The sequence below is a fragment of the Lynx rufus genome, unplaced genomic scaffold (assembly GCF_022079265.1).
Source record: "Lynx rufus isolate CCGP_SWC_20201006 ecotype Redwood Valley unplaced genomic scaffold, mLynRuf1.p SCAF_11, whole genome shotgun sequence".
NCBI classification, from domain to species: Eukaryota; Metazoa; Chordata; class Mammalia; order Carnivora; family Felidae; genus Lynx; species Lynx rufus.
The window spans coordinates 40,130,638-40,153,940 of NW_025814825.1; the positions used below are offsets into that span (position 1 = coordinate 40,130,638).

The following is a 23,303-nucleotide window of genomic DNA, read 5'->3' on the forward strand; positions in this document are numbered from 1 at the left end:
TCTTGATCTCAGCTCAAGAGAGGTCCTGATCTCATGGTTGGGAATTCAAGCCCTACACTGGGCTCCATGCTGGGTATGAAGCCTCCTTAAAATAAGTAAGTAAGTAAGTAAATAAATAAATAAATAAAATAGGGGCAACTGGCTCAGTTGATTAAGCGTCTGACTTGTGATTTTGGTCCAGGTCACGATCTCACGGCTCATGAGTTCCAAGTCCTATGTCAGGCTCTGCACTCACAGCACAGAGCCTGCTTGGGATTCTCTCCCTCTCTTTCTTCCCCTCCCCTGCTCTCTCTCTCAAAATAAATAAAAACAAAATAAACACATACATACCTAGAACTAGAGAAGCAAGGGACAGGCTGCCTATTAAAACAGCAGACACAATTTCCATATTTAGAGAAACAGTAGTACCAGATGACTAAAAAGTTAGAAGACAGCCCCAAGATTTCAAACTTAGATGATGGAAAATGACACTACTAGGAAAATGAGGATGGTGTGACTAAGACCTCAGTTTATAGAGCAAGATATGAGTGAGTATGGTTTTTAGACATGGAGAGTGGTGACGGGAGAAAAGACTATATTAAAAGAAGCTACCCAATGCTGTTTTTACTATAAGTTCTGTTCAATTCCTAAGGAAAGTACAGTGAGGGCCTGTAATGTTATTCTGTGCTTCAGTTCCACTTCATGGAACCATCACATTCCCAAACCATATTCAAACATTCTGTTGTAATCTGATTATAATGAATAGAGATTCTACAAGTAATTTAAAAATCATTTAATACACAAAGTGGAAAACTGTCTAGAATATAAAAGCATTTCACATTTTTTAAAAAACACAAAAGACCTTCTAATTTATTTATTTAACAGATGATAGATGGACAATCCTTTATCTGAAACCCTTAGGGCCCAATGTTTCAGAATTACAAAATTTTCAGATTTTAGAAAAGTAATTCAGTGCATATACCATCCTCCATAAACACCCAGCAGGGTCTGTGGCAGCGCTCCCCCGCCCCCAATAATCAAACATGTTACTATTTCCACAGCAAAATAAATGAATATTCACACTAAATGGGATAAGCAGATTCAATATCAGTTCAGGTTAGATTTGCAAGCAAATGAGTTTTGTTACCAAGCTTATGAAAAATGTTTTCAGAGCTTTATATTTGGAATTACAGATAAGAGAGTGTAGATCTTTATACATTTGTAGAACATGAAAAATTCATTAAACAAATGACCCATTTTTTACAAATGAAAAAACAACAGTTTTCAAACATATTATAAATTAACGGCATTTTCTTGATATTATTAAATGTACATCTTAAATACATATACACATAGCACACTTAACAAGATTTATTTGAATCAACTGGTATTAAAGACACAGATGCTGGGGTCCCTGGGTGGCTCAGTCGGTTAGGCATCCAACATCAGCTCAGGCCATGATCTCATGGTTTGTGAGTTCAAGCCCTGCAAAGGGCTCTGTGCTGACAGCTCAGAGCCTGGAGCCTGCTTCAGATTCTGTGTTTCCCTCTCTTTCTGCCCCATCCCCTGCTCATGCTCTGTGTCTCTCTCAAAAATAAACATTAAAAAAAAAGAAAAAAAGGATACTGTCAAATGTGCAGTAAAAATGAAACTATTAAGATTAAGTTAACTCCTTATGATGCCAGGAAGAGCATTTTTTGAATGCAACACAAGGAGGTAGAGTTTAATCTTCATGAAGTATAGTTTTACTTGTGAGCAGTCTCTTCCACAGAAACAAAGGCAAACAACTTTTACCTTGAATGCATGTTAGTCATATATGTATATACACACACACACATACACACACACACACACACACTTTTGGCCTTATGCCCAAAAGTTAAATGACAAAAGATGTTTTTAGTCAGTTAAACGTTTTATCAAATTTGAAAACAAATGGATTGCTGTGCTTAAATAGCTATTGTATTTAAACAAGTCCACTAACGTTTAAGATTCTGTCTCTTCAGAGATTAAAATTACCCAAAGTGAAAATACTGTCCTTGTAAAATCATGCATATTTTCTGATCATAGTCATTTCTTCAATTTGCTGGTGTCTGAAGAATGATTTCATGGGAGAAAAACAAATTTCCAACACGTGCTGCGACAACTTCCATAGGTTTGGGGACAGTGAATAAGTAGCAAGTCATTCTGTTAACCAACTCCAATCAAGATTCTAAAACCAGGCATGAAAAAGTTATAATTAGATGTTGACTATAAGTGGTAGGTTTATGGGTGTTACTTTTTGCAAGTTTTCTGTTTGGACCTGTTATAATAAAAAGTTGAAAAATCAAAAGTATAAGTAAAATTACAAGTTGAGAGTTTAGTTTACCTTCTTTCCTGCTAATTAAAAAAGTATTTCAAAGAGTTTTCATAAGTATTGGAAGTAAATAATTAATAAGAGGATATACAAAGAGTTGACCTTGAGACTAAATGTAGTAAAGTTAATTCAGTAAACATTTTTATTATAGTTTCTCCAAGTTTTAACAAATCAATAATTCACAGTAACCAAATCTTAATATAAATACTTCTATTAATTACAGCTATATTAACATCATTCATTTTGCACACAGTGGTTACTAGATTTGATTTATAGTACAAATCCTGCTCCATCTTATTAGAGAAAATTGAGTGCTGAAGCAAAAAGGTACAAACCATTCAATTTCAGTGGTCACATTGCAAAAAAATGTTCACCCTTCATTTAATTTGACCAAATATGCTACTGTTGAAGATTAGTGCTGACACAATGCTAGCATACCCATGAGTAAGAGAAGAGGGATTTGAGGTCAAGGATATTCCTCAAATGCTCTCTTTCTTCAATTCCCCACGTGAATCCCAAATGCCAGATAGGGCTCACACGGAAAGTTTAAAGCTCGCTGCTTCCAACAAACCTAAAACACACACCCATATCCATATAAAACTTACCATCATACTACTGCCCTGTTCCTCATTTGCTTCATGAATAATAGTGCTTAAATGGCCAAGACAGTTCAAATTTTCTTCTATCATTTGTGCTACAGTCTCCCTGTATGATGAAAAAACAAAGCCTTTTCAAATTCAAAGGAGCATATGAACTTCCTCTACCTTCTGGTCTTCAGGGTCAGGATGATCACTGGCTTTCCTGCAACCCTGCAACCCAGCACCCCAATGCAGCTGCTTCCTACAGTCTTCAGTCCTATTTGTTAATCCAAGCTGTTGCCTCTGCCCAGCTCTAATGATAAGAAGTCTACTGTACGTCCAATCTGACTTCCCTCTGAAATATAAGTGGTGATTACATACAACCTTCCCCCCCACCCCCGAAAACAGTAACTAGGGGGTGGGGAGATAACTGCAGCACAGACAGATGAAAAATCTCTTTTTGTTTCTGGAAATTTCCTTTTCCTTACAAGCAGTGAAAACATCAGTATGCCTACTTCAGAAACACAAATGTAGGGGTGAAGATACAAAAGATCAAGGAATGTGAAAACGGTGGTTGGAAACTACAGGTGACAGCAATGAAAAAGAAAACAAGCAAGCTGATTCCTGAGGATAGCAGAACAGTGTCACAGGGGAAATGCCCAGAACCGACAAGTATCTCTGGAAATTTATATTTGAAGGAAATCCTGATTCTGGTTTCCACCTTGCCCACTTTCGTCTTCTGTATGGCCTCTATCCTCACCTTTTACCAATCCTCAGCCTCTACCTTACTAGAACCAGTTCTAGGCCAAGGATGATAGCCACTATAAGCTTAGAACTAAGTTCTAATTTAGCTCGTGTTCAACAGATGAAAAAACTGAGGCCTACAGATCCCAATCCTTGGTGGTTAAGTACTATGTGTACATTAAAACTGAAATCAATTTTACTTTATAATGTATTCCTACTGGAAAATATATTTAAAACTCCTGTCTGACATGCTTTTGCTAACAACCACAACCTCAAATTAGAAATTACCTATATAGAGGTGACATTTGCAACCATTAGCATCCCCTAACAAACCTAAATGCCTTTAACGAAAGCAAAAAGGTTAGCAACGTATTACATTTTATTTGCTTAAACTCTGTTTAATGGAGTATTTCCTAAAGTCAATCAAATTATAGCCTATGCTGCAGCTGGATGTATTGCATTGGGCCAAATCTCTAATGACCCCCAAGATATACCCTGCAACTTGCTTTCTTTAAAAACATAAAATACCTGGTATCAGCTTTCCTTCCTGTCATGTGCTTTTCTCTCATAAAAGTAGAGTACAGAATGTGCAACTGCATGACCTCCTGAGCAGTGATGTAACATGGCTGCACTTCTGCAAAACTAATTATGGGCAGAGTTTCCAGGTAATGCTGGTGCTGCTGTAGAGGTCTCCATGAGTTGTGAGAAAAGCGACAATACACAAGCTAGCAAAGAGCCACTGGCTCTGGATACGGCACATCTTATGCTGAGAAAAATAACAGAAATGGATAGTCATTCAGCTTTTAGCAGAAGAGCAGGAATTAATAAAAGAAAATACAGGATTTCAAACTTGAGTTCTTATTTGCAAAACTGATTTAAGGCATTGAAAAGTCTGATTTTAGAAATACTAAGTTACAAAACAGAGTAGATTAAACTCAGTAATTCATTAGAGGGGTGGTGATCAAGGACCCGAAAATGATAAATACAAATACAAAAGACCATAATTTCTCAGAGATAAATGGTTAAGGAAGAAATTGTTTGGGTAAAAGAATTCATAAGCCAGTTACAGAGAAAGAACTTAGAACTTGGGTTGAGCTCAATAAATAACATTTACTGAGTATTTACTTCCCAAGCTCTTTCATACATCATCTAATTGAATTTTCACAGCAGTTCCCATTTTATAGGTGAGGAAGTGTGCACATTAAAAGAACAAAGTTAATTGGGGCACGTGGGTGGCTCAGTCAGTTGAGCATCCGACTTCGGCTAAGGTCATGATCTCATGATTCACAAGTTCGAGCCCCGCGTCAGGCTCTGTGCTGACAGCTCAGAGCCTGGAGCCTGCTTCAGATTCTGTCTCCCTCTCTCTCTGCCCCTCACCTGCTCATACACTGGCTCTCTCTCAAAAGTAAACATTTAAAAAAAAAAAAAAAGAATCAAGTTAATTGCACAAGGTTATTACAAAGGGATAGTCAAGATTCAACCCTGGTCTATAAGGCACTAAAGATATGCTTTAACCACTACGTTCTCCTGCCTCATTCCTACCACTGCACTTGATAACTATCTATTGTTGCAAAGTGAACCCACCCATCTTGAGGAGTTACCACGCATGACAGGGGATGTTCACGTTCTGCTGAAGTTGGGGGAAGCCATGCTGATGCCTGAGGGGTTATTGCACCTTCTAGACTGGATCCTACAAGGGACCGGGCAGAACTCTGTGTCTGAAGGGGAAAAAAGTAAATAAAAAGATTATAGGCAAGCACCTCCATTGATTCATACAATTTCCTATAATATTCCTAAGATTTACACTTCTACCACTATATGTACAACCAGAGTATTTCTGTACAAAACTATTCCCCACCTTTATATTGACCCCTTTCTTCACTGACTAAAACCAAATGTAGCTACCCCTTCTCATTCCACTTTTAGTTGGAGAAAACAAAAACAAAAACAAAAACCAGTTGAACAAAGGATTACTTTTATTAACTGGTCAGGCACATCTACCCCCAAATTAGGTTGGGATACCCCAGTAGTCTAGGGCTAAAAGGTGTAAATATGAGACTGCAGAGGAGAGAAATAATGAAGGATGATCATGAAATCCCGCATCTGAATTGCCAGTCAGACACCAAGCAAAGAACGTGAACATCAACCTAACACAAAATCCACACATGTCTAAAAGGACCCAGATCAGATCATGCTGATAAAAAATCCTTTTTGCAGGGAATACCAGCAAATCAATGTCACGTTAAATAATTCATTAAAAGTTACTTACACAGGCAATTTTAAGGAGATGCCATATTTCTTTCTGCCTCTTTCCCTGCATAAACATGACAGTATTATCAGCTTCTTTGATGTTACTGAGGGCCATTTCCACCTTGGGCAGTAGATCAATAATCTTCTGCTTACAGCCCAATAACTTGCTGGAGAGATGAAATCACTGTCAGACAATTATACATCCCCTTCCCCCACAAGACACCATACTCCCACACCCAGCTGGGGAAATGAATCACAGTCCGCATCAGATTTCGTGACTGATCTCCAAGCAATACACACAAACAGGACACCTAAATGCACACAGCTATGGTCCAGTTACCCAAGGTATTGCCAGATACCTTCCTGGGTCTAGTGTATTTACCAAAAAGGGATATTACACTTTAAAGGAACATGATACAAGTACCCTGGCTTTTCAGTAGGAAATAAAACAATTTTTCTACCTCAGATGACCAAACAGCTCCTTGAGAACCCGGTCCTGACTCTGAACAGTATGTACAATGATCTTCACCATTTCTGTGCTGTCGCTGTAGGAGTGATCTATAAAAGATCTCAGTCAGTAGGTATAACCTCTCTTCTACATGAACATATCAGCCTCCAAACAAAAAAATCCTAAAAATCTGAAACTAATTTTAATTAACAAGCATCTCTATTTAAATTTAAAACTGGATTAAAAATTTAAGATTATAATATATAAATAATTATGTATCTAAACACAAAGTATGTGTATTTGTGTCTGTATAAAGCATATACAGGGGCTCCTGGGTGGCTCAGTCGGTTGAGCATCCAACTTCGGGTCAAATCATGATCTCGTGGCTTGTGAGTTGGAGCCCTGCACAGGGCTGGCTCACTGCTGTCAGCACAGAGTCTGCTTGGGATCCTCTGTCCCCCTCTCTCTCAGCTCCTCCCCATTCACACACTCTCTCTCAAAAATAAAACAAACAAAAAAGCATATATAAATTTATCACTGTATCTTCAACAAACCTTAGTTGTCTGTTTTGAGAAGAATATGTTACTGAGAACAAACTGAGGGGTTGATAGGGAGTGGGAGGGAGGGGAGGGTGGGTGATGGGTATTGAAGAGGGCATCTTTTGGGATGAGCACTGGGTGTTGTATGGAAACCAATTTGACAATAAATTTCATATATTGGAAAAAAAAATAAGAATATGTTTAGTTCCCTTTAACCCATATTAACCCAAACCCCAGACACAAATGCAATTTTCTGGCCAAGAGATCAATTTTTCTTGGATAATTAACATCACTTATTTAGAAACAGCAGGACAATACAGCAAACTTCCACTGGTTGAAAAGGAGACCCTTGACCCAACTAGGTTGCTTGGGATTTCATGTTTATCTGTTTACAGCCCATGAAAACTTTGAAAAAAAGCGGACTGACTTAAGCCAAATATGATGCACTAATAAAAGGACCTATAGACGCCTGACAGTTCAGTTTGAGGGTAGTATGACATCTTAAACTGCCAGCTGACAAATGTTCTCAAAGAAAATGGCTGTGTGGACACAGTGAGGTCTACAGTTTATAGGAGATGGTACCCCAATTAAAACAGCAACAACAACAACAACAACAACAAAAGCATTAATTGTTATCTTTCAGAAGTGGTATTTAAAGTTTTGAAAAACCAGAAGACTGCTCATAGATCATGCTAGTATTTCCTTGGACAATAATTAATCTCAAATGCAAAAATATTATTTGTTATTACCAACTCAGTTTTCTCATTTAACCCTCACAGGAGTCCTGGGAGATGGCTACTACTGTTACCCACATTTTACTATGAAAGGGGTATCAAAGAAGGTTTTTTAAAAAGTTCAACGTCCTTTGTTATCACTGCAAAGATCTCCCCCATAGCTCAAGTTTATTCCACACACACGTCCCTGTTTGTCTCTCCCTTACCAACAACCAGACACAGGGCTCCAAACAGGCTTCTCTCCCAATAGCACTCCTTCCTAAATCCTGTAGACCAGGACAGCTTCCCCATTGTACTAGCTCTCTTAGATGGTCAGAGACCACAGAACATTAACTTTCTCCAACATACAGAATGAAGAAAGTTGTTTTTTTACCATTTTCAGCTGAACTAGAGTCTCAAATCAACTCTAAGCCAGAGAAGACACTAGAGACCATGTATCAAGTATGATTATACAAACCCCAATAAGAGATAAAACTTGTTACAACTAGTTTATTCTCAAGGTAATGATCAATTCAAAGAAGCAACCTGGATAGCAAGTTTATTTCTGGCTCTATGATACATTAATATGCTGACAGGACTACTGCAAAGTTTTTATAAAAATAATCCAGGGGCGGGTGCCTGAGTAGCTCAGTCGGTTAAGTGTCCACTCTTGATATCAGCTCAGGTCATGATCTCAAAGTTGTGGGATCCAGCCCTACCTCTGGCTCTGTCCCAAGTATGGAGCATGCTTGGGATTCTCTTTCTTTTTCTCTGCCCCTCCCCTGCTCACTTGTACTCTCTCTCTCTCTCTCAAAATAAAAACACCCTTAAAAAAAATAAAATCTTTAAAAAAAATAATTCAAACAAATGTTATCACTTACTATGGAAGTTAATTTGAGCCAATGGATGGAATTTTGTATGTCTTTACCTGCAATACCCAATTCATTGGTCAGAAGACTAGAAGTAATGAATATTGATTAAAGGGGGGAAAAAAGAATTAGACTTATTCTATTGGAAATCTTAAACTTCAATACTTTATTCTAACCACAACTTCCATCACTTAAATCACTTTCTGTCAATACCTTGAACTTTTTTGTCCTCTTCTGAGCAAAATCCTAACCCTGGATCAGTCTAACCATCTGCTCTATCAGTTCCTGCAGCCATACCACTAAACACCAGCAACAAAAATATTATACTACCATCTCCTCTGTGGTCACTATTGATTCACAGGTTTTCACTTCTGCTCTGGATTCTTTTTTTTTTCTGCTCTGCATTCTTGATAAATGTTATGGATCAGCAACATCTCCCATTGCACATACCAGCTTTTAAAAATCATTAACGTAGTCCTTAAATCTATGCCCTCATCACCTCTTCTGTTAACCCCATCACTTCTGTTAAGAGTTAACCCCACTTACTTTAGGATGGGAGGCCACAAGGCAGTAAGACTCTCAACCTTCCAACCCCTACACTCACAAAAGTGTGGGTATCCACACTCACCCTAAGTGGTAGCAAGCCTAATTGCTCCCACTATTCTCTGGAGTCAGCCTCTCAAGCTTGTTCAGGGACCAGCCCCTGTTCAGGGGCCCTTTACTAAGAAGTTTGTTTGTTTATTTAACATTTGTTTATTTTGGGGGAAGAAAGAGAGCGTGCGTGCGCCCAAGTGGAGACAGCCAGAAAGAGGGAGACAGAGGATCGGAAGCAGGCTCTGCGCAGTGAGCACAGAGCCCGACTCAGGGCTTGAACTCGAGAACCGTGAAATCATGACCTGAGCCAAAATCAAGCGTCAGCTGCTTAACCAACTGAGCCACCCAGGCACCCCTAAACTAAGAAGTTTAAGTATTTATTTACTTACTTAAGAATAACAACAAACTTGTTACCTATTAACATATTTTTATTAAAAACTATTTTCCAGGGGCGCCTGGGTGGCGCAGTCAGTTGGGCCTCCAACTTCGGCCAGGTCACGATCTCGCGGTCCGTGGGTTCGGGTCCCGCGTCGGGCTCTGGGCTGATGGCTCAGAGCCTGGAGCCTGTTTCCGATTCTGTGTCTCCCTCTCTCTCTGCCCCTCCCCCGTTCATGCTCTGTCTTTCTCTGTCCCAAAAATAAATAAACGTTGAAAAAAAAAATTAAAAAAAATAAATAAATAAATAAATAAATAAATAAAAATTAAAAAAAAAAAACTATTTTCCAGGGCGCCTGGGTGGCGCAGTTGGGGCGCCTGGGTGGCGCAGTCGGTTAAGCGTCCAACTTCAGCCAGGTCACGATCTCGCGGTCCGGGAGTTCGAGCCCCGCGTCAGGCTCTGGGCTGATGGCTCAGAGCCTGGAGCCTGTTTCCGATTCTGTGTCTCCCTCTCTCTCTGCCCCTCCCCCGTTCATGCTCTGTCTCTCTCTGTCCCAAAAATAAATAAACGTTGAAAAAAACAAACAAACAAACAAATAAATAAATAAAAACTATTTTCCAAAAACTTTTAGTGAGAAAACTGGCCTTATTTTACCTTTCTGCAAGTTTTTTTAATCTCACCACTGATCTCATCAAAAAAGTTAAAGTATTGAGAAGCTGACAAATTTCAGTTGATGGGTACCAGTTTTCCTAAATTTGAATTTTTTGCATGAAATATGGAATTTTATCACAGACAACTAACATTGTTGGCTTTTTCCCTTAAAGTGGTGGTCATGCTTCATTAATTTTTGAGAAAATGCCTGCCACAGTGGCTTTAAGAAAAATATCAGACTTGGGGCGCCTGGGTGGCGCAGTCGGTTAAGCGTCCGACTTCAGCCAGGTCACGATCTCGCGGTCCGTGAGTTCGAGCGCTGCGTCGGGCTCTGGGCTGATGGCTCAGAGCCTGGAGCCTGTTTCCAATTCTGTGTCTCCCTCTCTCTCTGCCCCTCCCCCATTCATGCTCTGTCTCTCTCTGTCCCAAAAATAAATAAAAACGTTGAGAAAAAAAAAATTTAAAAAAAGAAAAATATCAGACTTTAGTATGTAGCAGAAGCACTTTAGGAGTACTTCCTGTTTCATCACACAGAATATTTAAAAGACATATACCCAAGGGTTGAGATTTAAATAAAATTCTTAGTATTTTATCAAGGACACACTTAAATGAAACTTTTTTTTTTAAACTATGAATGCATAGTGGTGAAAAGTATAATGACTACCTGCATAGATGGTACTAGTGCCTTGATTAACGCTAAGTAAGGAGTAAACCATTTACCCACCAATGCTTTTGTAGCATCAGTGAAAATGTCAACATAGTGAAAAAGGCAAATAATGTCTTAGTGTTATGAAACTAGTTTTGACCTCATTGACTCCCTGAAAAGGTTTCAGGAGTCCTCAGTGGTTCATGAACCAGACATTGAGAACTGCTGGTCTAGACTGACTGGCTTCTCTATTTCTTCCTGTCTCATTCCTTCCTCACCCTTCTATAATCAGATTTCTGTTCCCAAAAGGCCATATTTTGTCAAGATCAACAATGATGTCCAAACTGGTAAGCTGAACGAATATATTCATCATCATTTTTATTACCCACACCCTCTGTAGTATTTCACCCTACTGAACACTTTCTTTTTGAAACTCTCTCTGTCCTGTTCCTATCATATCATTCCTCCTACATATTCTGGTCATTTCTCAGTCACCTTTGGAGGCTCTTCTCCTTTTAGCCATTTCTTGAATGTTGGTATTCCCTGGGATTCCATCCTTGAGGATACTCAACTTACTTTTTCAGGATAATTACTCTACTCCTATGGCTGATTACTCTAAAATGGCTACATATCTATCCCCAACTTGTTTACTAAATTCATATACATATATATGGGTGTGTGTGTATGTGTATTTATATATACATACCTACATATATATATATTTAATACTGTGTATTAGACATCTCTACTTGAATATCCAACTGACACCCTAACATCAACATGTACAAAAATGAATTCATCTTCTTTTCCCATCAAGACCATCATCCATTCTATACTTCCCATTATAGCAAGTGGTCCTGCTGACCATGTACCTAGCTGCCATAGAATCTTGAGAGGCATCATGACTCCCTACTCCAGCTCCAGCCACCCATATTCAATCCATCACCCAACACTATCAGTTCTACCTCCTAAATGTCTCTCTTGCCCTTACCCTCCTCTCACCCAGCCTCTACAGCTCAGGCTCTCTACCTTAGCTCATGGCCCACTCTATACTGAGTTATGATTATTTCAATAGCCTCATAACCAATGCTGGTCTCCAGTGTAGACACATTTTAATCCATTATGTGAAATACTACCAGAGCAGTATTTCCAAAACGCTTCTGATCATGCCATTCTCCTACTATAAAACTTTTTAAGGTTTCTCTTTGCCATCACGATGAAATCCAAACTCATTACCATAACATACCAGATCCTTTATGATCTAGCCACATCTGATTCAGCCTTTCTCTCCTGAAACTCTACAATCCAGCCACTGCATTTCTTCAAACATGCTAAGTATTACACGTACATGTCTTTATTGATTATATTTGTATATACAAGAGTCCATCTCCTTTCACTTAGCTATCGTTACTTATCCTTTAAGGCTCATCTCAGATGTCATCTCCTACAGGAAACCACCTCTAACTACCCCTGACCCCCAGGCAGGGTTAGGTATGTATCTTATATATACCTCAAAAATGTCTGTAGAAATAAACTGAACAAATTCCACACCACTAAAAACCAATGTAAAGGACATCATGTTATTTGTTAAAATAGAATTTCATATGTATATTAATTTGCGTGTTTATAAATTTTAAAGTATAAAACATATCTTTTATTTTACTTATATATTTGTAATTTAGGTATATGTAGCGAATTAGGGCACAGGATTCACCTTTTCAGTTCTTGTAGATACATACTTTATACTTTCCAAGGCATTATCATAAACAGTCTCTCAAACATATCACTATACACATTCACTGAGTTAGGAAAGCTAGGTTTCAACCCCATTTTGTAGAAGAGGAATATGAGACACAAGAAAATTAGGTATGTCATCAGTAAAGTGCCCAATCTGGAATTCAAGCCTTCCAGTTATCACTCCAATGCTCTTGCCAATAGATCATGCTCTGTATTCAGCAGCTGTTCAACACGAATTGTTTTGCCAGTGTAATAAGCAGTAGTGAGGTGCAGATGAAGGCATCATTTTCAAGGTATACCTACTTTGGCCTAGCACATGGGCCTTCTGCTGATCATTTCACACCTGAACCCGCCATATCAAATTCTTTCCAACCTCTCTAATCTTAAGCAGCACTTATTTTTTCCATCTTTCCACACATTTTCTTGCTTCCTTTTACCCTTCTTTGAGTTCCTTTTTTTCTTTCATTCCTTCCTTTCACTTCCCTTTAAAAATTTTTGTTTTCCTTGTTGCTTTGCCTTCCCAATCCCTTAAATCCCATATGCTATACCATAAAGATATCTATAGCAATACCAAAACTAGAATTTATCCTGTAGCTTGTTTAAAATCCAATCCCCCGGGGCGCCTGGGTGGCGCAGTAGGTTAAGCGTCCGACTTCAGCCAGGTCACGATCTCGCGGTCTGTGAGTTCGAGCCCCGCGTCAGGCTCTGGGCTGACAGCTCGGAGCCTGGAGCCTGTTTCCGATTCTGTGTCTCCCTCTCTCTCTGCCCCTCCCCCGTTCATGCTCTGTCTCTCTCTGTCCCAAAAATAAATAAAAACGGAGAAAAAAAAAATTTAAAATCCAATCCCCTGGATTTGTTAAGTTTATACTGGTTTCCTAAAATGCCTGTGTACAGTGATAAAAGTGTCTTACCTGAAGGTCTGTGCTTTAACTGCTTATACAGATCAATGGCACGCTGTTCCCTAGGAAAGAGAAACCAATAAGCAACCTTATTGATAAGAATGTGGTAACTGCAGGAGACTTAAATACTCCATTTACAACAATGGACAGAACATCTAGACAGAGAATAAATAAAGAAACAAGGGCCCTGAATGATATATTGGATCAGATGGACTTGACAGATATATTTAGAACTCTGCATCCCAAAGCGACAGAATATACTTTCTTCTCAAGGCACATGGAACATTCTCCAAGATAGATCACATACTGGATCACAAAACAGCCCTTCATAAGTATAAAAGAATTGAGATCATACCATGCACATTTTCAGACCACAATGCTATGAACCTTGAAACCAACCATAGGACAAAGTCTGGAAAACCTCCAAAAGCATGCAGGTTAAAGAACATCCTACTAAAGAATGAATGGGTCAACCAGGCAATTAGAGAAGAAATTAAAAAATATATGGAAACAAATGAAAACGAAAATACAATAATCCAAATGCTTTGGGATGCAGTGAAGGCAGTCCTGAGAGGAAAATACATTGCAATCCAGGCCTATCTCAAGAAACAAGAAAAATCCCAAATATAAAATCTAACAGCACACCTAAAGGAAATAGAAGCAGAACAGCAAAGACAGCCTAAATCCAGCAGAAGAAGAGAAATAATAAAGATCAGAGCAGAAATAAACAATATAGAATCTAAAAAAACAGTAGAGCAGATCAATGAAACCAAGAGTTGGTTTTTTAAAAAAATAAAATTGATAAACCTCTAGCCAGGCTTCTCAAAAAGTAAAGGGAGAGGACCCAAAGAGATAAAAATCATGAATGAAAATGGAATTATTACAACCAATTCCTCAGAAATACAAGCAATTATCAGGGAATACTATGAAAAATTACATGCCAACAAACTGGACAACCTGGAAGAAATGGACAAATTCCTAAGCACCCACACACTTCCAAAACTCAAACAGGAAGAAACAGAAAATTTGAACAGGCCTATAACCAGTGAAGAAATTGAATCAGTTATCAAAAGTCTCCCAACAAATAAGAGTCCAGGACCAGATGGCTTCCCTGGGGAATTCTGCCAGACATTTAAAGCAGAGATAATAGCTATCCTTCTCAAGCTGTTCTAAAAAATAGAAAGGGAAGGAAAACTTCCAGACTTATTCTATGAAGCCAGCTTACTTTGATTCCCAAACCAGACAGAGACCCAGCAAAAAAAGAGAACTACAGGCCAATATCTCTGATGAATATGGATGCAAAAATGGTCAACAAGATACTAGCAAATTGAATTCAACAGCATATAAAAAAAAATTATCCACCATGATCAAGTGGGATTCATTCCTGGGCTGCAGAGCTGGTTCAATATTCACAAATCACTCAATGTGATACATCACATTAATAAAAGAAAAGATAAGAACCATATGATCCTGTCAATCGATGCAGAAAAAGCATTTGACAAAATTCAGCATCCTTTCTTAATAAAAACCCTTGACAAAGTAGGGATAGAAGGAACATACTTAAACATAAAAGCCATTTATGAAAAGCCCACAGCTAATATCATCCTCAACGGGGAAAAACTGAGAGCTTTCCCCCTGAGATCAGGAACATGACAGGAATGCACTCTCACTGCTGTTGTTTAACATAGTGTTGGAAGTTCTAGCATCAGCAATCAGACAACAAAATGAAATCAAAGGCGTCAAAATCGGCAAAGATGAGGTCAAGCTTTCGCTTTTTGCATATGACATGATACTATACATGGAAAACCCAACAGACTCCACAAAAAGTCTGCTAGAACTGATACATGAATTCAGCAAAGACGCAGGATACAAAATTAATGTACAGAAATCAGTTGAATTCTTATACACTAATAATGAAACAACAGAAAGACAAATAAAGAAACTGATCCCATTCACAATTGCACCAAGAATCATAAAATACCTAGGAATAAACCTAACCAAAGATGTAAAAGATCTGTATGCTGAAAAGCATAGAAAGCTTTTGAAGGAAACTGAAGAAGATACAAAAAAATGGAAAAACATTCCGTGCTCATGGATTAGAAGAATAAATATTGTTAAAATGTCAATACTGGGGCGCCTGGGTGGCGCAGTCGGTTAAGCGTCCGACTTCAGCCAGGTCACGATCTTGCGGTCTGTGAGTTCGAGCCCCGCGTCGGGCTCTGGGCTGATGGCTCAGAGCCTGGAGCCTGTTTCTGATTCTGTGTCTCCCTCTCTCTCTGCCCCTCCCCCGTTCATGCTCTGTCTCTCTCTGTCCCAAAAATAAATAAACGTTGAAAAAAAAAAAAAATGTCAATACTACCCAAAGCAATCTACACATTCAATGCAATCCCAGTCAAAACTGCACCAGCATTCTTCTCAAAGCTAGAACAAGTAATCCTAAAATTTGTATGGAACCACAAAAGACCCTGAATAGCCAAAGTAATATTGAAGAAGAAAACAAAAGCAGGAGGCATCACAATCCCAGACTTTAGCCTCTACTACAAAGCTGTAATCATCAAGACAGCATGGTATTGGCACAAAAACAGACACACAGACCAATGGAATACAATACAGCCTCCAGAATTGGACCCACAAATGTATGGCCAACTAATCTTTGACAAAGCAGTAAAGACAATGGAAAAAAGACAGTCTCTTTAACAAATGGTGCTGGGAGAATTGGACAGCAACATGCAGAAGAATGAAACTAGACCACTTTCTTACACCATTCACAAAGATAAACTCAAAATGGATGAAGGACCTGAATGTGAGACAGGAAACCATCAAAAAGCAGGAGAAAGCAGGAAAAAACCTCTCTGACCTCAGCTGCAGCAATTTCTTACTTGACACATCTCCAGCGGCAAGGGAATTAAAAGCAAAAATGAACTATAGGGACCTCATGAAGATAAAAAGCTTCTGCACTGCAAAGGAATCAATCAACAAAACTAAAAGGCAACTGACGGAATGGGAAAAGATATTTGCAAATGGCATACCAGACAAAGGGCTAGTATCCAAAATCTATAAAGAACTCACCAAACTCCACACCTGAAAAACAAATAATCCAGTGAAGAAATGGGCAGAAGACATGAATAGACAGTTTTCTAAAGACATCCAGATGGCCAACAGATACATGAAAAGATACTCCACGTCACTCCTCATCAGGGAAATACAAATCAAAACCACAATGAGATATCACCTCACAACGGTCAGAGTGGCTAAAATGAATAAATCAGGAGACTATAGATGCTGGCAAGGATGTGGAGAAACGGGAACCTTCTTGCACTGTTGGTAGGAATGCAAACTGGTGCAGCTGCTCTGGAAAACAGTGTGGAGGTTCCTCAAAAAATTAAAAATAGATCTACCCTATGACCCAGCAATACCACTGCTAGGAATTTACCCAAGGGATACAGGAGTGCTGATGCATAGGGGCACTTGTACCCCAATGTTTATAGCAGCACTTTCAACAATAGCCAAATTGTGGAAAGAGCCTAAATGTCCATCAACTGATGAATGGATAAAAAAGATGTGGTTTACATATACAATGGAATACCTACTTTGCAATGAGAAAGAATGAAATATGGCCATTTGTAGCAACGTGAATGGAACTGGAGAGTTATGCTAAGTGAAATAAGTCAGGAAGAGAAAGACAGATACCGTATGTTTTCACTCATATGTGGATTCTGAGAAACTCAACAGAAGACAGGAGGGGAGGGGAAGGGGGAAAAAAAACAAAAACATTACAGAGAAGGAGGGAGGCAAACCATAAGAGACTCTTAAATACTGAGAACAAACTGAGGGTTGATGGGGGGTGGGGGGGAGGGGAAAGTGGGTGAGGGGCATTGAGGGCACCTGTTGGGATGAGCACTGGGTGTTGTATGGAAACCAATGTGACAATAAATTACATAAAAAAAAAAAAAAAAAAAGGAAACAGAAACCATACCTCCGTATGTGAAAAAAATTCAATGATTAATAATCCATAACTTGAAATGAAAAATATTATTTGAATACAGTATGATCCCATTTTAAAGCAAGTATATATTGGGGCACCTGGGTGGCTCAGTTGGTTAAGCATCTGACTTCAGCTCAGGTCAAGATCTCACAGTCCGTGAGTTCAAGCCCTGCGTTGGGCTCTGTGCTGACAGCTTGGAGCCTGAAGCCTGCTTTAGATTCTGTGTCTCCATCTCTCTCTGCACCTCCCCCTCTCGCACTGTGCCCTCTCTCTCTCTCAAAAATAAATAAACATTAAAAAAAAATTTTGTAGGGGCGCCTGGGTGGCGCAGTCGGTTAAGCGTCCAACTTCAGCCAGGTCACGATCTCGCGGTCCGTGAGTTCGAGCCCCGCGTCGGGCTCTGGGCTGATGGCTCAGAGCCTGGAGCCTGTTTCCGATTCTGTGTCTCCCTCTCTCTCTGCCCCTCGCCCGTTCATGCTCTGTCTCTGTCCCAAAAATAAATAAACGTTGAAAAAAAAATTAAAAAAAAAAAAAAAAATTTTGTAAAGCAAGTATATATTGCCAGTGAACATTTTACAGAAAGTATTTCACTGAGTCATAAGCAAGATCTAAAAATGCAAAATTAGAGGCTCCTGATGGCTTAGTCAGTTAAGTGTCCAACTCTTGATTTCAGCTCAGGTCACAATCTCAGTCGTGAGATGGAGTCCCGCCTCAGGCTCTGTGCTGGGTGTGGAGCCTGCTTGGGATTCTCTCTCTCCCTCTGTCCCTACCCCACTCGTGCATGTGCTCTCAAAAAATAAATAAATAAAAATGGAAATTGTATTTATTTCACATCTGCTTTGATCTACCATCACATATACAGCATCCTTGCACCAAAAACAATTAAATGGGAAAAAATGATGGCCTGTGATTAGGAAAAAAATTTGAAATTTCTATCCAGACACTTAGGAAGTTAACCTCATTTAGGACATTTAATGGACAATAACTTGGCCCAGAAGTATGTTAAGTAGGGAAAGAGTTTGTAACTTAGAACACTTGAAAAATTCTTAACACTCACATGAAAAGATGTTTTGATTAAAAAAGCAAAGGTCAACCCTGAAATTATTTCCAAAATTTCCTGTGACTAAGAAAAAACTTCCTTTTAAAATACGATGGCAATATATTTGGAGAAAGAAAAACCATAGAAAAGAACAAATACAGGCTTAATCTGCCAGATCTACACAGAAAGAATCGTCTGCTACAAAAAAATTATAGACACTCATACCAATAACACAAGACTTTCTTACAGAGATTCCATCAAGTCTCCCTGACGTCTTCCATAAGGGCTCTTCTGTAGCTCCATGATTTCAGTATGCAGGGACATGATCTGATCCTCCAGGTAACCAATGACACCCACCTAAAATATGATGAAACACAAAAGAAACGACAGGCTCACCACCACACAAACTGGAAAAGAACTCAGAGAATGACTTGCTGCAACAGTAGAATTAAATGATTTAATACAAAACACCGATTTTGTTCAAGTATTTTTATCTTTCAGATTCTGGTGCTTAATCTTTCATGTAAGGACAGACTTAATACCTATGTCTCTCTTTTCTCTCCCGACAACAGTAAACTGCTAGTATTTGCTTTCTCCCCCGAGAAGCAAAAAGATAGATGTGTCACTAACAAGACAGAGGAAAAATGGCCATCAAAACCACTGCATCTCAGTTCTATGATTTTTCATTGCCTCTTGTTCCTGACTGCCTTGAAAAAGAATGCTGAAATATAGACACTGGATTTCCTACCCAAGGATATCTACTGCCTTACCCATGTCCTTGGGAGTAAGTACTGGCATCCAGGAGAGTAACAATTTAGTGGGACCATGGACAGATGTAACCAGTAAGGAAGGAATATGCCACCTAGAGAATGACCTATAACTAGCATGACCATATATATAATTTATTGTTCAAACAAGCATAATTTTGAGAGTGAAAGGGAGTACTATTGCTAATTATGGCAAGGCAGGTATAAACTAGAAGGTATAAACCAGGATGTACAGCTACCCTATCTAACTAATCATAAAAATAACAGTGATAACTACCACTTATTTACTCCCATGTAATCTGCATAACCCTACTAAAACCCTACTAAAAAGGTAAGCACATTAATTGGAAACTGAAGTTTAGTGAGCTTTCAGTTTAATCTCATTTGCCCAAAGCCCCTGTTTTATCAACTATGGTACTTCCCTCTATACACACAGAGCATCTACTAGATTTTTGTCTGATATGCAGGAATAACATGAAAAATACCCTACATATCGAAACCAAAGACAATTTCTAAGAATTACAGAATGAGCTAGTGATTTTACCTCAGCATAGTGGATAGCCTTTTCTTCCATTTCCTTCCATGCTTTTAACATTTTTTCTGAGGCTAAAAAAAAAAGTCTTAATCGGTTATCTCAGAAATAGCCACAGCTTTAATTACTGACCTACCCACCTCCTTGCCATATCAACATCAAAAATATATAGTTATAGGTTGAACTGTCCCTCAAAAAGATATGCTGAAGTCCTAATTCAGTACCTCGGAATGTGACCTCATTTGGAAATAGGGTCACTGCAGATGCAATTAACTAAATTAAGATGAGTTCATCCTGGAGTAGGGTGGATTAATCCAGTATGACTAGTATCCTTATAAGAAGAGAAGAGACACAGAGGCCCAGACATATGAAGGGAGAGCTCTACTTTGACGACAAAGGAAGAGATTAAAGTGCTACAGCTACAAGCCAAGGGACACCAAGGACTATTGGCGTGAGAAGCTAGAAAAAAGCAAGCAAGGATTTTTCCCTACAACTTGCAGAGGGATCATGGCCCTGCCAACATCTTGATTTTGGATTTTCAGCCTTTGGAACTGTGACATGGCAAAAATTTCTGGGGTTTTTAGAATTTCTAATTCAAATGGTTTTCTCTTAAAAAAATGAAAAAAATAATACATGAACATGATTTTAAAAAATCAAATACTATAAAACAGAAGACAAAAAGAAAACACTCTCTCCTCCTCCCCTCCACCGTAAGGGATGTTACTATTAATCACTTGTTACACAGACACCTACACTTTACCCTTATAAGAGAGACAATCTATATATACTTTTCTTTCTTTTTTTTCCCCAACTTAAAACATCACTGCTGTTAAAGACCCAAGTGATCTTTTAATATCAGTACACGTCTATGCCATTCTTTTTTAACAGCTGTACAAGGTATGTCACTGACAAGTCAAAGATAATTTGATGTGGGGTGCCTGGGTGGCTCAGTCAGTTAAGCATCCGACTCTTGATTTCGGCTCAGGTCATGATCTCATGGATGTGAGATCAAGCCCACATTGGGTTCTGTACTGGGTATGGGGCCTTCTTGGGATTCTCTCTCCCTCTCCCTTAGCCTCTCTTCCACTCGCCCTTGCTCTCTCAAAAAACAAACAAAAAAATAATTTGATGAAATAATTATAGTGTTTTGCCATTCACCAGAATGCCTATTATACACAAATAGAAATAAAACACTAATCAGAGAACCAACTCTAGTAGATAAACTTATTTACCCAATTGGACACTGCTGATCATTTATTCTAAGACACACATACCTTGCTTAAGACAAGTTTACAAAGAGGATTTATGATAGAAAAAAAATAATGGTGGTGACCCCTTCAGCTTATTATTTGAATTTTAAATCTGCTTTTTTACATTTCCTTAATATAACTGAAGAGAGAGAGCCTGGAGTTAAATATTGAAAAACTGGAGGCTGTGTATTTTTTAAAAATGGGACTCCACAGTAGGTGGTTTGAAAGGAAAACAACCCTGGAATTATTTGTGTTATTATTTATAGAAAGGTAAGTAGTTTAAGATTTCCCTGGCTAAGAAGTCATCCCGATACAGACTTTGGATCTATTTTAAAACTGAGGCTTGAAAATCAAAAGTTCTTAAATTGCCTTTGAATTTTTCTGGAGCTAAACGATTTTAGTACAATTACAGTCCGACTGGGGAGGTGGGGGGCGGAGTAAAGTTGCTAAACTAAAGGTTAAAAGAAAGAGCTACTATTCAGTACAAACACAGTTTATGATGACTTTAGGCATCCTGTCTCTTCTTCTAACATGAATAGAAGTCAAACAATGGGCTATGAGGCAAGAAGGCAAAATGGAAGATGGCTTCAAGAGACCTGACACTTCTTTCAAACACGTTATCCAAACACTCACATATCCCGTAAGTCATCTGCTCACTGTATCTTTCCAAGTCAAGTTGAATGCTTTTGTGGAAAAACTCCAATTTGGCTTTCAGTTGCTGAGATGCTGAGATCAAAGTGTTCTTCATTTTTGTCAGGTTTGCATTATATCTAAGAAGACTTAACCTAAACCGCAGCCAAAAAAAAAAAAAAAAATTGGTATTTCAGAAACACTGGACAAAAACTTAATAGATTAAATTGCCATAAACCCAAAGTCTAACTTTCTATTATCAATCTATGAAAAATAGTTAATTTCTAGAATCAGCTCTCTAAAGACTCCCTACCTGTGATATTCTAAGATAAAACAATCTTCTTATACTAGGACTGTTCAAGAACTACTCTCAAGCCATTGCGAATGGATGATTTCATACCATTAGAAAGAATTCTTTAAGTTTGTTGAGAATATTACACTCCAGATTAGCCCAATATTTTAGTATTGTGTGAATACTGATTAGTGAAAAAAGCAAGATTAATTCTTGAGCATTAATGCACATGACACTGTACTGATAACAACAGAATCCTCTTACATTGCTGCTCTTTGTCCCTGAAAGAGCCTGCTGTAGTCTTCTTTTAGCCCAGACACATAATGCACTGCTTCAGCCCATACTTTACGTAGCTGTATAATTGGAAGTTGTATTTTGCTGTCCCGTACTATACGTAAGAAGATGGGAAAAAGAAGATGCTTATCATTCTTTGTGATTTCCTGTCCATGCAAATATCATTCCTAAAGATTCTAGAAATGGATGCTAGAAAGAACCAATTGTTAGTGTTTCATTCAGTTCAATATACATTTATAAGCATCTGCAATACACAGCCCTATTCCAGCTATGAGGGGAAATAAAAATGAGTAAGACATAATCATAAAATTTGCAATTATTCTTTTATCTGTCTTTTTTCTTGCTTCTCTCCAGTCGGAAATACTTTTTTTCTTCATTAATCCAAATTCTTTATTTCTTTCAAGTTCTAAATCAAGTCCCAAGTCCTCTATAATCTGCTATGGTCTTTGCTGCCTCTAAATAATAAATTTCATCTCCTGGACTACCAATCCAGCTTCAGGAAAACAGATACAGTAAACAGCAGTTTAATAAGATATGTTCTCTTCACTGCCAGATGTACAAAATTATTTACTGAGGGTTATCTCTTGCCCTTGGTAAAGGAAATGCTAGTTTCTAACACCATGGCAGATATGTGCTAAGTTCAATGAAATTCCATTTTAACATTATGAAATCCTCCAAGATTGAAAGAGATTCATCCTATACTTTAAAGTGGCAATTACATTCTGTTATTCTTTTCCAATGAAAACATTCAGAGAAAGGATACTACACTATGGTTTATATTGAAAAACCGTATTATCTAAAGCAGACTTAAAAAATAATAATAAAGCTATGTACCTGGAAAAATCTCTGTCTCCCCTAATAATTCATAGTCTGAATTAACCTTTCTTCTATTCCATATGCCCATAATTACTCCTGAGATTCCTACAACAGACAAAAACCCCAAACCAAAAAAATAATATATATAACCCAAACACTTTAAAGAAAAAGTCTAGGGGAGGGGAGCCTTTTCACACACAAAAAAATCATATACATACTTTAAAAAATAAAGTCTAGGGGTGCCTGGGTGGCTCAGTCAGTTAAGCATCTGACTCTTGGTTTCGGCTCAGTTTATGATCTCAGTTTGTGAGTTCAAGCC

General features: G+C 38.4%; 1 protein-coding gene across 6 annotated transcripts in view; it reads right to left on the reverse strand.

Moving 5' to 3' along the window:
- Positions 1-1,558: 1,558 nt before the first annotated feature.
- Positions 1,559-23,303, reverse strand: part of CHUK (component of inhibitor of nuclear factor kappa B kinase complex) — a 42,604-nt gene continuing 20,859 nt past the window's right edge. For 3 of the 6 annotated variants that reach the window (XM_047073298.1, XM_047073300.1, XM_047073301.1), the window contains 10 exons: positions 22,139-22,262; positions 21,586-21,737; positions 19,715-19,776; positions 18,651-18,760; positions 13,392-13,441; positions 6,369-6,465; positions 5,927-6,074; positions 5,242-5,375; positions 2,941-3,040; positions 1,559-2,191 (listed from right to left, as the gene is read on the reverse strand). In XM_047073298.1, coding sequence (XP_046929254.1) covers positions 2,162-2,191; positions 2,941-3,040; positions 5,242-5,375; positions 5,927-6,074; positions 6,369-6,465; positions 13,392-13,441; positions 18,651-18,760; positions 19,715-19,776; positions 21,586-21,737; positions 22,139-22,262 — 1,007 coding nt within the window. In that variant the 3' untranslated portion in view covers positions 1,559-2,161. Of the gene's footprint in view, positions 2,192-2,940; positions 3,041-5,241; positions 5,376-5,926; positions 6,075-6,368; positions 6,466-7,036; positions 8,536-13,391; positions 13,442-18,650; positions 18,761-19,714; positions 19,777-21,585; positions 21,738-22,138; positions 22,263-23,303 lie in introns of those variants that run through there. The other 3 variants (XM_047073299.1, XM_047073302.1, XM_047073303.1) reach the window with 3 other exon arrangements.